This window comes from Stenella coeruleoalba (genome assembly GCF_951394435.1).
Source record: "Stenella coeruleoalba genome assembly, chromosome: 15".
NCBI lineage: Eukaryota > Metazoa > Chordata > Mammalia > Artiodactyla > Delphinidae > Stenella > Stenella coeruleoalba.
The window spans coordinates 39,711,016-39,725,819 of NC_137161.1; the positions used below are offsets into that span (position 1 = coordinate 39,711,016).

Sequence of the window (14,804 nt, forward strand, 5' to 3'; positions counted from 1 at the left end):
ATAGGACAGTCTAATCCAAATCCTGAGAGCTGTCTCCCCCAGGCCTACACCTGCCCCAGAGAGACTGTGATAGTGTAGCTGGCTCCAGCCAGGAGGGCAAAGAAGGCTCAAAAGCAGTGCATGCCGGTGGCTCGATGGCTTCTCTAAAATTCCTGATTCCTCACTCACTGTCCCCAGCAGGAACAGGAGTTCAGACTCCTGGTAAACCAGTTAGACAAAACCAGAGAGTACGGCGAAAACAGTCTGGCTGTGGAAAGGCCATGATTTAAAACAACAGATTTTATTACGGCCACTAACCCTGCCATGAGATGCGCAAATGCTTAAAACGTCCAGAGCTTTTAGTGGTCTTTACCCTTCAAGAAGCATCACTTTCTTCCGAGCTCAAAGCATTGTTGTTCAGCGTCCTTCCACTGGTCTGTGGGAATTCGCTGGGTGATGCTAAAAACATAGGGAATGCCCAGGATCTTACAAAACTCAGCTAAATCTGGTGAGAGGTTAAACTTTCCGTTTCTCGACTGTCAAAGCAATGGGATCAGAGGGTCTCAAAGGAGGCATGCCCCCGACTCAGGCTACTTGGCTTTGTGATTACTTTAGCAGAAGTTCTGAGCTACAAAATTTTTAACCAAGCGTAACTCTGTTTCCTGAACCAAAGGCACCTGAATAAACTGAAGCGAGTGGATCCTTGAAATGTTGTCAAACGTGGTAGCTGTCATCATGTCCCCCTTAGAGTCCCTTCAAGTGATACCCGCTTTAAACAAAGGCTCCTGATGGCCCCTTTAGGACCAGCTCAGTATGGTTCTCTCACATACTCTCCATCCTAAAGTCAGGTGGACTATTTTAGAAGTGTATTTGCTCTTGTCTTTGTAACTTCTATTGATTTGGTGTAGATACTGAGCAATTGTGAAAATTATTTAGTATTTACATTAATCAAGAGGGAGATAAAAGTATGTAGATCATTTTTTGCTCTTTAAAAAAAAACTCATTTTGTTCATACTTAGACCCAGAAGGCTTCATCATTTCCCCCTTTCCCCTCTCCCCCTCCCCGCCCTCCCCTTCACCTTCCCCTCTCGCTCTCCCTCCCCTTCCCCCTACTCCCTCCACAAATACTCTGCAGTCTCTGAATTTACCACTAGGTGGCAGCAAGAATTAGAGAGTGTTTGGCTGACCCATGCGGAGACCTACTGTCCTGAAACAGCAAGATGCAAAACCTAGAAAACACAGGGTAGTTTTCAAGATGTGGAGGGTGAGGAGGAGATAGGAGGTCACTTGAGAAAGTGTCTGCATGGGCCGTTCCCTGATGATTTAAAACTCAGTCAGGTAAACACCTGTCTGGAATCGTTTTGGTGAGACTGTGATAAACCCAGATAAACGGTGGTTTCCTTCTAGCCTAATGAGCCCATGAGTTAATGGAACTTACGCATTTGCTCCTCTGTGCATTTAATTTGTCAAATTAAGTTAATTTTATATTATGTATAGTTTCCATTTAAATCATAGTTTTTACGCCCCTGGACTTTGAAGAATTTTCACTTTCAGTTTGTTTTAAACTATGCAATTGATAGGACATAGGATTGGGCAAATGCTACAGATTTGTTTGAAAAAATAATCTTTCTAGTATCTGTTTAAATAATTTGAGTTCAGAGTTTCATCATACATATTTTTTCTGGATATTTTAAAGTATATCCAGCATTCTAGATACTAAATACTACAAAAGCAACAAAATTAACCGTAAAAAACGTTAAAGTGCACACACTAGGACTTTATATTTTTCTGAAATCTTAATAATTTCAAGTTCACTCTGCTCATGGGCTTCCTAGTAAATCTTGAGATTTGAAAATAATTATAAACTATAAAACTATAGAAAACTATAAAACTATAAACTATAGAAAACTATAAAACTATAAACTATAAAACTATAAAAACTATAGAAAACTATATAAAACTATAAAACTATAGAAAACTATAAAACTATAAACTATAAAACTATAAAAACTATAGAAAACTATAAAACTAGGGCTTCCTAGTAAATCTTGAGATTTGAAAATAATTACTTGAGTCCAAAAATCTAGAAATCTAGCTCTTAACTCTCTTTTTAAATGTCAAGGTCAGTGTTAGTGGCACAGGAACTATATTCCTAGTAATAGTTTCTAGGAAGCTCTAGAAATCTTTAGGGAACAGGTGAAGGCAGATGCGTCACGTAAGAAAAAATATTCAGAAACACACAAAAGAAAAATTGGTTTGGTGCTAAGATACGACTACAGAGAGTAGAGATTCTTTTTGTCCTCACTTCAGCCTTCCGGTAACAAAATGTCCTACAAATTCATCTCCACTCTTGGAGTTTACTGCCTTGGCCTGACCTACTCTCCCAACCTCAGGGAAACTGCTAAAACAGTCTCTCAAGAGCCAGCAAGGTTTTACTGTTTTGCCCACTGTGAGTTCAGAGCTGCTGTAGCTGATCCAGAACACCCCACCGTGAACCTTTCTCTCCTTTCAAGACCTTCAGGTGAAACATCAGGTACTTACTTCTCTCCACCTATCAGAGCTCCATGCCATGAACGGCTTCTTGGAAGAAAGCCTGAGCTGATGGGGCTAGTTTCCTTATTTTTATTTTTGAATTTGCATTAATTCAGTTGCTGAGGAGATGGGGTCAACACTGCAGACCCCAGCTTCTAGGATCCCGGGTTTGCTCAGGCAAGGATCCTGAGTCCTCTTGCAGGCCTGGGGTTGAGCACTGGCTTTCACAGCCTCCACTGGGTGACCAGAGATTTGCAAATGAATGAAGCAAAAGTGACCCTGCGGACTGATAGGTTGCAGGGCTGAGATTCTGGAGGAGGGGACTGGGCAGCCAAGCTTGGCGTGAGTGTTAGCCCAGAAGCCTGGGCGCCAGACGAAGGCAGAAGCCAGCTCTGCCCTGCGTGCTCAGCCCTGGCTGTATTTAACAGCCCTTTGAAGTAAATGGGGGTCATGGAATGAACGCCAAGATGTTTACCCTAAAGAGCCTCCTGTCTAACTTTCTCAGAAAAGCCACCCTGTCCTTGAACTCCAGGCTCAGGGTTTTGCATTTACTAATGGCCTTGGAAACCTCGGTCTGAAGAGACCTCTAACCCAGCCTGAAGGAAAACACAACATGGTCTCTCCTTAAGACCAAAGCTAACTCGTAATTCATGGTTCATGGCATCCAGTGGGCAAGTGATAGGAGGAAATCGGAAAACCAGGAACCAAGGCTTCCTTGATGTCCTGCTGAGGGGACTCCAAGAGTCCCACTTTCTGAACCACACAGGTAAATTACCTCCCATCCTCACACTCAGATTCTGAGAGAAATTGGACTCAGTCTGAAAGAAATAAGATTATGGGCAAGACAGTCTTACTGCTTAAAGGAAGTGATACTGTGCCAATGAGGCATCTATTCAAACTAAGGATGCATGTGACCTTGGCTTTGTGAAATTTCTCAATTTGATAGGAAAATTGGGGGTTGGGGACATAAAGGCCCCTTTAGGGATCAAAGGCAGCTTTGTTTTGTTTCTTTGATCTTTGTCAGCAATGCCCCAAGGCTACGAGAATATTGCTATACCTGTTCCTAAGAATGTAGCTTAATACCTCCCTCTATATTTCAGGGACCCTCACCATCCTTCCTTAGCCCCTAAACCCTTCTGCTTTCCATTAGACCATCAGTATTTACCAGAACCCCACTAAGTACCCACCACTATGGATTATAAGAGAGTGTATAATAAAGTATATAACTCAGTTCCCTACTCTCAAGGAGGTTCCAGTTTCTTTGGAGAAATAAATGTAATAGACAGGAAATATTTTGAGACTGATACAATTCAATCTGTGGTTTAGAGCTATGAACACTTGAGTACATTAGGAATTCGCCTCTTCCCCTCCTCCTCCAGAGGTGCAATCTCTGTGGATTAGGGAAAGCACCACAGGGATAAGTAGCAGTGAAGGTGGTCTTCTCTGTGCTCTTTGGGCCATCCCCCACCCTGTGCCAAGCCAGCTCCTCTAGTCTGAAGAAGTAATACAGTGCAGAGCTAAGGGGGGTGCAAGGGGGGCAGTAATCTCGGGACAGACTGTTTGGGTCCAAATCCTTGTTATCCAGCCACTTTTTGCACTTTTTGGTTGGATAATTTTCTGATCTGTTTCATGACTCAGTGATCCCACCTGTAAAATGGAGATAAAAATAATACCTATCTCATAGCGTTATTGTGAAGCTGAGTTAATACATGCAAATATACATGTAAAATACACATAAAATTCTCAAAATGGAGCTTCAAGCAGCCAGTGAATATCAGCTCTGGATCTATCAATGAACTGTCAGCTCTACCACCTTTGCAGTCATGCAATCTGCCATCAGGTCTGGGTTCTCCTTTCTTTAGAATGCCTCTCTTTTCCTTTCTTTTCACTCCTACTGTTAACCACCCAATAAGGATGGAGGAAGTGCTGGGCTGAAAAATCTTTGGTTTGATGCCCGGATCTACCAACATGCAGTTATGTAACCTTATAGCATTACAAGGGAGCTGGAATAAAGACACTGTAAGAAGTTTTTACATTTTGGTCCCCTCCTCCCAACCCATGCTCCCAGTGTTAAGAATCTCTGAGATGGCAATCCATTAACAATAATTGCCAACAGCATCAGGTATTCACTAGGTACCAGATGCTTTTTAAGCACTGTGTGTGTATTAACTCATTGAATCCTCACAAGGACCCTGAGGTAAGTATTACCCTTATCTCATTTTTCAGAGGAGACGAAGGCACAGAGAGGCTTAGTAACTTGGCCATGGTCGCATATCACTAAGTGGCAGAGCCAGGATTTGAACCCAAGTGATCTAGTCTCCACAGCCTGTCTTGTAACTCTGCGGTCAGAACTCCCTTCAAGGGAACAACCCCTCATCACCTTTTCTTGGAGGCAGTAGCTTCTCCCTCTGCCCCCATTTGACTCTTCCATCCTGTGCTGATTAGGATGCCATCTTTATTACTAATTTTAGCACGTGTCTATGCCTCTCCCCTCCTCTCTCCAAATCTACCCATCCTTCAAGGTCAGATCATCTCCTCAAAACAGATCTTTCCGGACCACATGAGCCCCATGATCCCATTTCCTGCATCCCACCCGTTCCCTCTTCACTGGCTTCCCCAGCATCCTGCTGGAAGGCACCAGCTCTCAGCAGAGAAAGAAAACACCTGCTGCTGCTCACGGAGGATTGTGAAGAGCAGCTTAGCTGCGGCTACTCTGGAAAATGACCGCCTCTCTCTCGCTGACCCTCCCGCCACATCCTCCATCGTCAAAGTGAACTTCCTGGATACCATGTGGCCAGTGCCTTCGTTCAGGCCAACGTCACACACATCCTCTTCAGATACAGTGAAAACACTGTTTTTATGAGATTTACTAAACAAAATAATGGACAGAAACTTAATTTTGATTTTAATGTAAGTGGAGAATGGCTGCCAGGGACTAGGCTTTCTATCTTCCGCCTCTTCTTGGGCTCCGGCATTCAGAACGTAGCCCAGAGCACATCCTTGTACAAACTTGCTGAATGGAAAGATGGAAGGAGGGAAGAGGCGAGGGGTGGGGAGAGAAGGAGGAGAAGGGAAGGAAGGAAGGAAGGAGGAAGGAAGGAAGGAAGGGAGGGAGGAAGGGAGGGAAGAAAGGAGAGAGAAAGGAAGGAAAGAAATACTTAGAAATGGAAAGAAAAAGGATTTGAATGGAGAATTTAAAATTAAAATAACTAAAGAGAGGGAACTAAAGATGCAGACCTACTAGAGAATGGGCTTAAGGACACGGGGAGGGGGAAGGGTAAGCTGGGACAAAGTGAGAGAGTGGCATGGATATATATACACTACCAAACCTAAAATAGATAGCTAGTGGGAAGCAGCTGCATAGCACAGGGAGATCAGCTTGGTGCTTTGTGACCACCTAGAGGGGTGGGGTAGGGAGGGTGGGAGGGAGACGCAAGAAGGAGGAGATATGGGGATATATGTATATGTATAGCTGATTCACTTTGTTATAAAGCAGAAACTAACACACCATTGTAAAGCAATTATACTCCAATAAAGATGTTAAAAAAGAGAGAGCGAGAGAGGGAACCAGAGTAGAAAGGATGGGGATGGAAAAGAAGAAAGAAACCAACAAAAAGGAATGAAGAGTGTGAAATGGAGAAAGGAAGTCGGGGAAGAAGGAGCTTGGAAGAGGGGATTTAGGATGAAGGACATATTGAAGGAAGCAGGAAGGACAGGATGGAGTTACCTGTTCCCCCTGTGGGCCAGGTAGAGGCATCATGTCACCAACCACCTGTAAGGCAGGCCACTCACTTTACTATGAACGTTTAGGAAAGTTCATAGTAACTTTAGGTACTCTCTACTTACTTACCTATTAACTTTAGTTAGTCGTTCATAGGAAGATAAACTATGTACATTTAAAATGCTTGGGTAACGACCCATGGTTGGGAGCAAACACGACACCCATAACCCGAGGGAGAAAAGTGACAGGTGGGCACAGTCCCAGGCGCGGAGGCGGGAGTGGATGTGGCCGGTGAAGGGGAGTTAGGACGAGATGGGCCTGCTCGAAGCAGAGCTCTCCGCAGTTCATCTTCCAGGGAGTGATCAGAGTAGATCCTAAGTGGGATCCTAAGCTGTGTCGTTATCCTGGGAGAGAAGGTGGCTGATGCTTTACAGACCCCACTGCTGATGCAGAGCCGCTATGGGCCCGCTAGCTTTTCTGCAGGACAACCCCGAGGGTCCTGGGCTATGAGTCAGGAAAGGTGGGCCAATGGATGGTCTGCCTGGCCAGGGCTGAGTGCCTCCAGGTACCAGCTCTGAGTCCCCCACCATCGCTGTAGAATGAGGTGATTGGAGCTTCTTCAGGCTCTCAGCATGCTTCCCTGGGACCTCAGGTTTGGCCTCAAAGGTCAGACATGCAGGTGGAGAATCATTCCTACCACTGTACGGGCCAGCATCCTGCAGTGGGTCAGCGCTCCAAATAGGGTTACACAAAAATTCCAACAGTTGTCTCCTGCTCAAGGCACAACTAGAGTTTATCTGGTCCTCACCTCCACACTGGTTTAATTTCTCTCCTCTCCCTCCTGCTGCTCCCTTCCCCTGAAAGTTTTCTTTTTATCTTTGTCTGTCTTCTTTCTTCAAGACAATTCTACTTCCTCACTGGAGCCTCCCTTATCTACTCTCGCTGGTAATATCCCCTCTCCTTCCTCGGCCATCTGGTAGCTCCGCTGCATAAACTAGTCTGCATGTCTTGTTATTTTTCCTGCCATTACTCCTCCATGGGCACAAGCTAATGTAATATGCTCAAGGGCAAAAAACACATCCCGGATTTTTCTTTGGACTCTCCTGAATACTAAACCAGTGCTTGTGTGGGCTAGGTACCCAAACAAATGTCTAGGAAACCACTTTTCCTTTACACATCTGGTTTTGCCTTACAGAACTCCACTCCAAATTTGCAGCATCCCATTGTGGTATACCTTCTAGGTTGTTTAGGGAGAGACTAAGAAGAAGGGGTAGAAAAAATAAAGAGTTTGGTGATGCCCATTGAAAATCAGACCACATTCGAGAATCAAATGTCTTGTGCAATGATGGGTGGGGATGGGGCCACTAACACTGAGATTTATTTGCCTTCTGTTTGGATTTCCCTCCTGTATTAAAGGACCTTGTGGACTATTTACGGGCTCACTCACATAGCGCTGCTTATGCCACCTCCATGAGCCCCCCGGTAGCAGAGCAAGTCATCAGAGCAATGAAACTCATCATGGGACTAGATGGGACCACGCAAGGTAAGAGGGTCTGCAGCAAGCACATCTCCCGTGAATTCCTTTCCTAGACCTCTTCCTGTCTCCCTTCTGCCCCATCAACCTCCCCCCTTTTCAAATATAAATTGCTGTCTTTTTTTTTTCTTTTTTTGGCCGCATCGCGTGCCATGTGGGATCTCAGTTCCCGGACCAGGGATTGAACCCACTCCCCCTGCAGTGGAAGTGCAGAGTCTTAACCGCTGGATCTCCAGGGAAGTCCCCATACACCTTTGTCTTAACCAATTTGTAAATCAAGCCCTATGCACATCAATAGTACATAATACATAAGAGTACACAGTACATAAATGTACTAGAACTGCCATCAGCACACAAAAAAGCGGAGGATGCTCTTTTAAAGCAATGAAAACTTTCTCATTCACCTCTTAATGTGATCAGCAAATGTGGATAATTTTGTTTATGAAGCCAAACTTGGTGTGTGTTTGCCTGTGCTTTCTTGGAACTGTCACTTGTGTTTCCCTGGGAACAAACCAGTCAATTTAATATTCGTTTTTTTCATCCACCCACCCATCTATCTCATCATTCATTCATTCATTCATTCATTCATTACCAGCCAAGAGCTGGGGAGAAGAAAGTCACCACTGCCCATTTAAGAATATATGGACAAAGCACTCACAACGATAACCTACCAGCCATTTCTTTGATGTTGGATCACCACAGCCAAGGTGTGCTACTTTGTTCAACTCAAATGAGCTTAACCTTTTTTTTGAAAAATGGTTTCATCAAAGGCTCTTGGAACTCTCCATCTTTCATATACAGTTTATAGGGCTTCTACTATTTATCACAATGGGGAACAGTGATGGCTAGGGCAGTTCTTGCTGTCAGGCAGTCTAGTGAGTGTGTTTGTAGAAGCAGCAAATTACCCTGGCCTCAGACCTGCTCACTGGACTATACAATCCGTGTTCCCTGACCCACCTCTCAGCTGATGTGAAACCCTATACTGTCTAGTGCAATGTTCCAAGCCTACTATTTCAGTAGAAATATGGAGAGATCCATCATTTTTCAATTTTATTAAAACAGCAGAATACTTTATTCACATACACATTTTACCCAGAAGCCTACTATATATAAAATAGATTAAAACAGGGCTGGTGCGGATGACGTAGTGTCTCTATGTTCCTCCAAACCAATGGTCCCTGAAGCCATTCCACTGAGCTCCCGTGCTCCTCAGTCACTGGGTTGAAAAGGATAGACTTTTCTTTTTCACTAAAGCAAGAAAAAGGCTTGGAGGGTGACTTTGTTCCTCTATGTAAAATGCAATGATTGACTGACCTTCAGGTCATTTCCAGGCATGTCTTTTGAGTTTTATGATTCTGTGTCTTATTGAATAGTCCGTGTGAAAAAGAAATTCATTGCAAAACACCGAGCTGATCTCCCTGTGCTATGCTGCTTCTTCCCACTAGCTAATTATTTTACATTTGGTAGTGTATACATGTCGATGCTACTCTCACTTCGCCTCACTTCCCCCTCCCCTTCCCTGTGTCCTTAAGTCCATTCTCTATGTCTACATCTTTATTCCTGCCCTGCCACTAGGTTCATCAGTACCATATATATATATATATATTTTTTTAGATTCCATATATATGCATTAGCATGTGGTATTTTTTTTTCTCTTTTGCTTTGCTACAACCTAGAGGGGTGGGATAGGGAGGGTGGGAGGGAGGCTCAGGAGGGAGGGAATATGGGGATATATGTATACATATGGTTGATTCACTTTTGTACAACAGAAGCTAACACAGTATTGTGAAGCAATTATACTCCAATAAAGATCTATTAAAAAACAAACAAACAAAAAAAAAGGAAATGCGAATCCAGTCCATCCATGGTGCAATGCTTAAGGGCATAACCTGAAAGCAGCTGCCTGGACTTGACTCCTGGGATACTACTTAACTTGCTGTGTTCTTAGGCAAGTGATTTCACTGATCTGCTCAACCCTGAGCAAGTTACCTGTCTGTGCTTCAGTTCTTCCAGCTGTAAAATAAGGAAAGGGATATTGATGAACTAAGGTTTTTGTGAGAATTAGGTAAAATAAGACATATAAAATGCTTCATTATGAGTGAAAACAATTCCATCTCTAGTAAGCATTGTATAATTTCTTGCTGCATTACTTGGTATTATTCCTGAGGTGTTCAAGAAGTATTTGGACTATGTCTTGGAGAAGCTGTAGGAAGGATTCTTGTGATGCAGGTGAGGTAAAGCTAGATTTCCTTCAAGGTCCTGGATTAGTCAGGATAAGCTAAATTATGCCAGTGTAACAAATAAACCTTGAGAATCTCAAAGACTTACCTGAATCAAGGTTTACTTCTTGCTCGCAGATCTAATACCAGATCTAATACAAATCGGACATCTCACTGCACACTTCTTCTCCATAGGAAGTGACTCAGGCTTCTGCAAGCTTGAGGCTTGGCCATCTCAGCAACTGGCCTCCACAGTCGCCATGGTAGAAAGAAAGATCAGCCTGGAAGTGACACATCACCTTGCTTACCATGCATTGGCCAAAACTAGTCACATGGCCCACCTGAATTTGGGGAAATGGTGGTGGTAAACTAAGAGATATGGATATAGATATGAATAAGCAGATATCTTTAAACCTTCTAAAGCTGAAACTCGAAATAGACCTGTCTCCATTCCCACATGAGCTGTCCAGTTGTGTGAAAAAACTGGTCCGGAACCACTGGAACTCTCTCAAAGTCATCTTAATGATCTTCTTGACTATGTGCATTTCTTAATGGAAAACAATTATTTGAGACTAAAGCTAAAATGCCAGTTAAATGAATTGTCCTATGATGACCAGAATTATCCATTGGTCATATTTTCAAGATGAATAACTAGAAAAAAGTGACCCTGAAAATTAGCCTATGTCTTAATAAAGATCACTAATTTCTTAAGCCCTGTAGTGTATATATTATCAGCATCCGTTGATTAACATGTCCCCAACTTGACAATTTTTTCCTTCCCACCTCTGGATGGCTTTACCACTTCATCACAGGCAGAACTCACTCTGTTTATCTGACCAAAAAGATCTGCAGAAAAGTTACATTTAAAGACATGATCATAAGAACTTTGATAGCTATCTATCGTCAGTTGTTCTTCCTCTGAGGGGAGAGATATTTCCCTTGGTTCTCTCTCTTACCTGGTCATTATTTTTAACCTCCCAGTTAAAGGGTCTCACTTCACCCTTCTTGCCATCTTAAGAGAAAAAAGAAAGAAATGAGAGAAGGATACGTGTTCAGTCTGTGTTCTCAGAGTCAAGTTAAGGGGAATCAGGGAGAAAGATCGGACAGTTTCTTTTCAAAGGAACTAACAAAAGAAAGTGATAAAAAAGCAAACTGACTGAATCATCAGCCAAGTTTCAGATGGTTCAGCCTGACATGGCTTTTGAAGAATTCAAAAGCACACAGTGAATCCTCACGCTGGCCTCATTGACAACAATGCCTGCTTTAAATAAGATAAACAAGTCTGGTTGGGAACGTTGCAGTAACTCACCGCTTTCTGCAAAGACAGAGCAACTCTCAGGGTAAAGTTGCCCAAAGCTCAAAGGGCTGCACTTCATGGAGCCAGAGCTGCCTTACGGGATCTGAGAAAGCACCCTGCTCCGAGCCTTGATCTCCGGCTGCTCCCCTGCCGCTGTGATTGGAGCCTTTCAAGGCTTTGTTTTGGGTTGAGTTTGGGGAGCGGTTGGCCAGATCTGTTGCTTGATGAATGTCTTCACTTTAATCTGCAAGGCAAAGCCATACGCTTCAAAGAAAGGCAGACTACAGGAATAAGGTCAGTGTTCTTTGAAGCCAGGGTTCAAAGATGAAATAGCAGTCCCAGTGAAATGACAATGTTTATGAACACACAGCCACCTTGACTCTGCAGCCAGGCTGCTCGTGGAGTTCATGCACCACAAGCTGAGGGGCTGCAAGCCACCCAGGCCTTCCACAGGCACCGAGGCCCTTCTCGTCTCCTGGCCTGTCACTTCGTGCATCACAATGAACCCAAAGTGGAGATTTGGTTTCTCCATCCTAATGGAGGTTGGGTGGTCCCCCAGCCAAACCAATGCTGTAAGCCCTTCAAGGGCAAGAGCTGTGTCATGAATTAATGTGGTGTCCCTCTGAGTGCCAAGCCCAGTGCTCAGCTTAATAACTATGCCATGACTCAAGTTCCATCTTGCAGACCCACTCGATTTCAGGTCAGCGTTTATGCTAAACAAGGAGCTTGAAAGGCTCCAAGGTGGAGGGAATGTTTATCTCATAGGACTGGGGGCTGGGAGTCAGTCCCACACCAGTTGTGGCAGCTGAAGGGATGACTCAGTGATGGGGATACCTCAGTGATGAACACCACTTTTGAAGAGGTCCAGAAAGATGGCAGCTCTGTCATTTTCTTCATCGAGACATGGCCCAGGCAGGAGGGTGAGGCCCAAGCGACACCAACCACTCCCCTAAAGAAAGCATCGTCAACAATTGTCTTATTATTTATTTAACTCTTGGATGCATGTTTTTCAATTAATAAGTCAACATTCTTTTTGAACCCCAACTCTGGGTAACCTTTTACTTCTCAGAGAAAATAGAAGTTGTATCGCGTGGAGGGGTTAGGGTGCGTGCTTTGCAGCCAGACTGCATGGGGCCCGGTCCTCGACCCACCACTTGCTCCATGAATGGCAAGTTGCTTACCCTCTGTTAGCTTCAGTTCCTTCATTGTAAACTGGGGCTGTAGGGAGGATTAAGTGATGTAATGTAGATAATGAACTTAGCGTGATGCTTGATGCAAAGTAAGCACCCAATAAAGGTGAAAATTACTATTATTTTTAACTCATCTGCTTTCTCTCTCTGATTTTTCCAATAGTTTTTATGCACCCTGGAATCTTCCTGTCTCTCAGGCCTTACACCTACTCCATCAGCAAATCCTGCAGCACTTCCTTTGACATATCCCAGGAATCAGGTCCCTTCTCACCCTCTCCACCATCGTCTCCATCACCTCTCACCTGGATCACTGCAATGATCTCCACTCCCCACTCTTGCCATTTTATGACTTGTTCTCCACACAGAAGCCAAAATTATCTTTTAAAAAAATGTAACCCAGACTATATCACCCCTTCACTCAGAACTTTTCATTGTTTTCCATCTTTCCCAGTGTAAAGTCCAGACTTTGGCCTTCCAGGCTTCGCCTGATGTGGTCTCTTCCATATTTCCCACCACTCTTTCCCTTGCTTAGTCCACTCCAAGTAGCTGGCATACTTGTTTTTTCTTAGAACGCAGGGAACAGCTCCCACAAAGGGTCTTTGCACTTGCTGGCCTTTCTAGAACGTCATGTCCAGCCAACACATGCATAGCCCACTCCCTCACTTTCCTCACGTCTTTGCTCAAAATCAGCCTTATGAGAGGAGCAGCTGTATCCTTAATTTCACACCCCTTCTTGTCCCTCTAATTCTCTCACCTTGCTTCAGTCTTAGTAGCATTTATGAGCACCTGACAAATTATACACGTATCTGCTTATTTTCTGGTTTCCCACTAGGATGTAAACTCCAGAACAAGCATTTTGTCTGTCTTGTTCCTGACACCGAGAACAGTGCCTGGCAACGACAAGTTCTCAACAAATATTTGTTGAATACTTCTCTTTTTCCCTCTTAGCTCAGCACATAAAGGACCCTTATCTCTTCCACATCTCTGTGCTTGATTCTCTCCCTTCCCACCTTCTAAAGGCACCGGCCCCTTTTCTCAACCAGGAACCTGTTCATCTCCTTCATCGTAAAAATCCTCCCCTCACCCCTTCTGTTTCAATAGCTGTCAACTCGCACACCTTCCATTGCTGCAAATCTTCTCAGAAGAATGGCCGTCTGCCTGCCCCCCTACTGCTCCCTCTCAGCCATCAGCCCTCATCCTCTGCCCATTTCCATGGACTCTGTTCCCTCAGAGGTCGCCGCTGCTCTCTGACCCTGTTAGTCCTCCTCCAGCTGAACTTGACTGGCCTTTCCACCTCATCCTCTCTCCTTGAGAACAGTCTTCCCTTAGTTGTGGAAGATGCTGTTCTTTCCTGGTTCTCTTTTATTTATTTGTCTGTTCTTCCTCCCCTTCTCTGCTAGTTCTTCTTCCCATTTGCATTTGCCAGAATTCCATCCTCTGCTCTCTTTACATTCCCCTCTGCACATGTATGCCCCCCTTTTTCTTTTCTCTGATGTAGGAACGTGCTTCTCAAACTTGAGCCTGTATCAGTGTCTCATGGAAAGGTGATGAAAACTTCTCCACTTCAGAACAGACAATAGATCACTCCATTGGCTAAGGCATTACTTATCTGACCAAAATGGCTCTAGGAAAAAGAATCTCTGTGATTTCATCAACTTTTCCTACTGTTACTTCAGTGCTAGGCTGATGGGATAATCACCAACGCTGTGAATCACAAAACCGTTTTTTGCTGTCATATACATGGAAATATTTGATTTGTTTATGATTGAGCGGTCAGTAGTGTTTCTCTAGAGAGGAAAAGAGTAGTGGAAATTTACTTACAAGTGAAAATAAATACAGAGTTCCAATTCCTAACATATAATATCCAACTTCAGTAGAATACACCTTCATCTTTGCTAATAAAATCTCCTATGCTTAAACAATAAAGTTAAGAAAAATAGAATTTTCTATTTTTCTTCAAAGTCACACTTGTCCCTCTTTGCCTGTAAACAGAAGGAGTTTCTGGGTGACAGGGTGGGGGACATGTCTGGATGTTGTATAGGTAGAGGAAAAACTAAAGGTAAAATCAAGGCGGAATAATGAATTGTGTTCTTCCTGGAAATAAAGGAATTAGGTATACAGGATCCTCAAAAAATATAGGAATTTGACAGGATGGAATGCAATAGGCTGTTTTTCCTTTTTAATTTAATATATTTTCTGAATATAGTATTCTGGGATTATTGCTACAAAAAGATGACACAAATAGTATTACCATCATCCTTCCTCAATCCTATTAGATATTATCCAAATAAGTTCCTCAATTCTCCGCTTTCAATATTTCAATATGGAGACA

The 14,804-nt window shown here is 43.6% G+C and overlaps 1 protein-coding gene across 1 annotated transcript in view; it reads left to right on the forward strand.

The window, feature by feature from the left end:
• Window positions 1-14,804, forward strand: part of SPTLC3 (serine palmitoyltransferase long chain base subunit 3) — a gene marked incomplete at its 5' end in the record, with an annotated part of 125,026 nt that overhangs the window by 83,120 nt on the left and 27,102 nt on the right. The window contains one exon of the mRNA XM_079945537.1: window positions 7,649-7,775. Coding sequence (XP_079801663.1) covers window positions 7,649-7,775 — 127 coding nt within the window. The remainder of the gene's footprint in view (window positions 1-7,648; window positions 7,776-14,804) is intronic.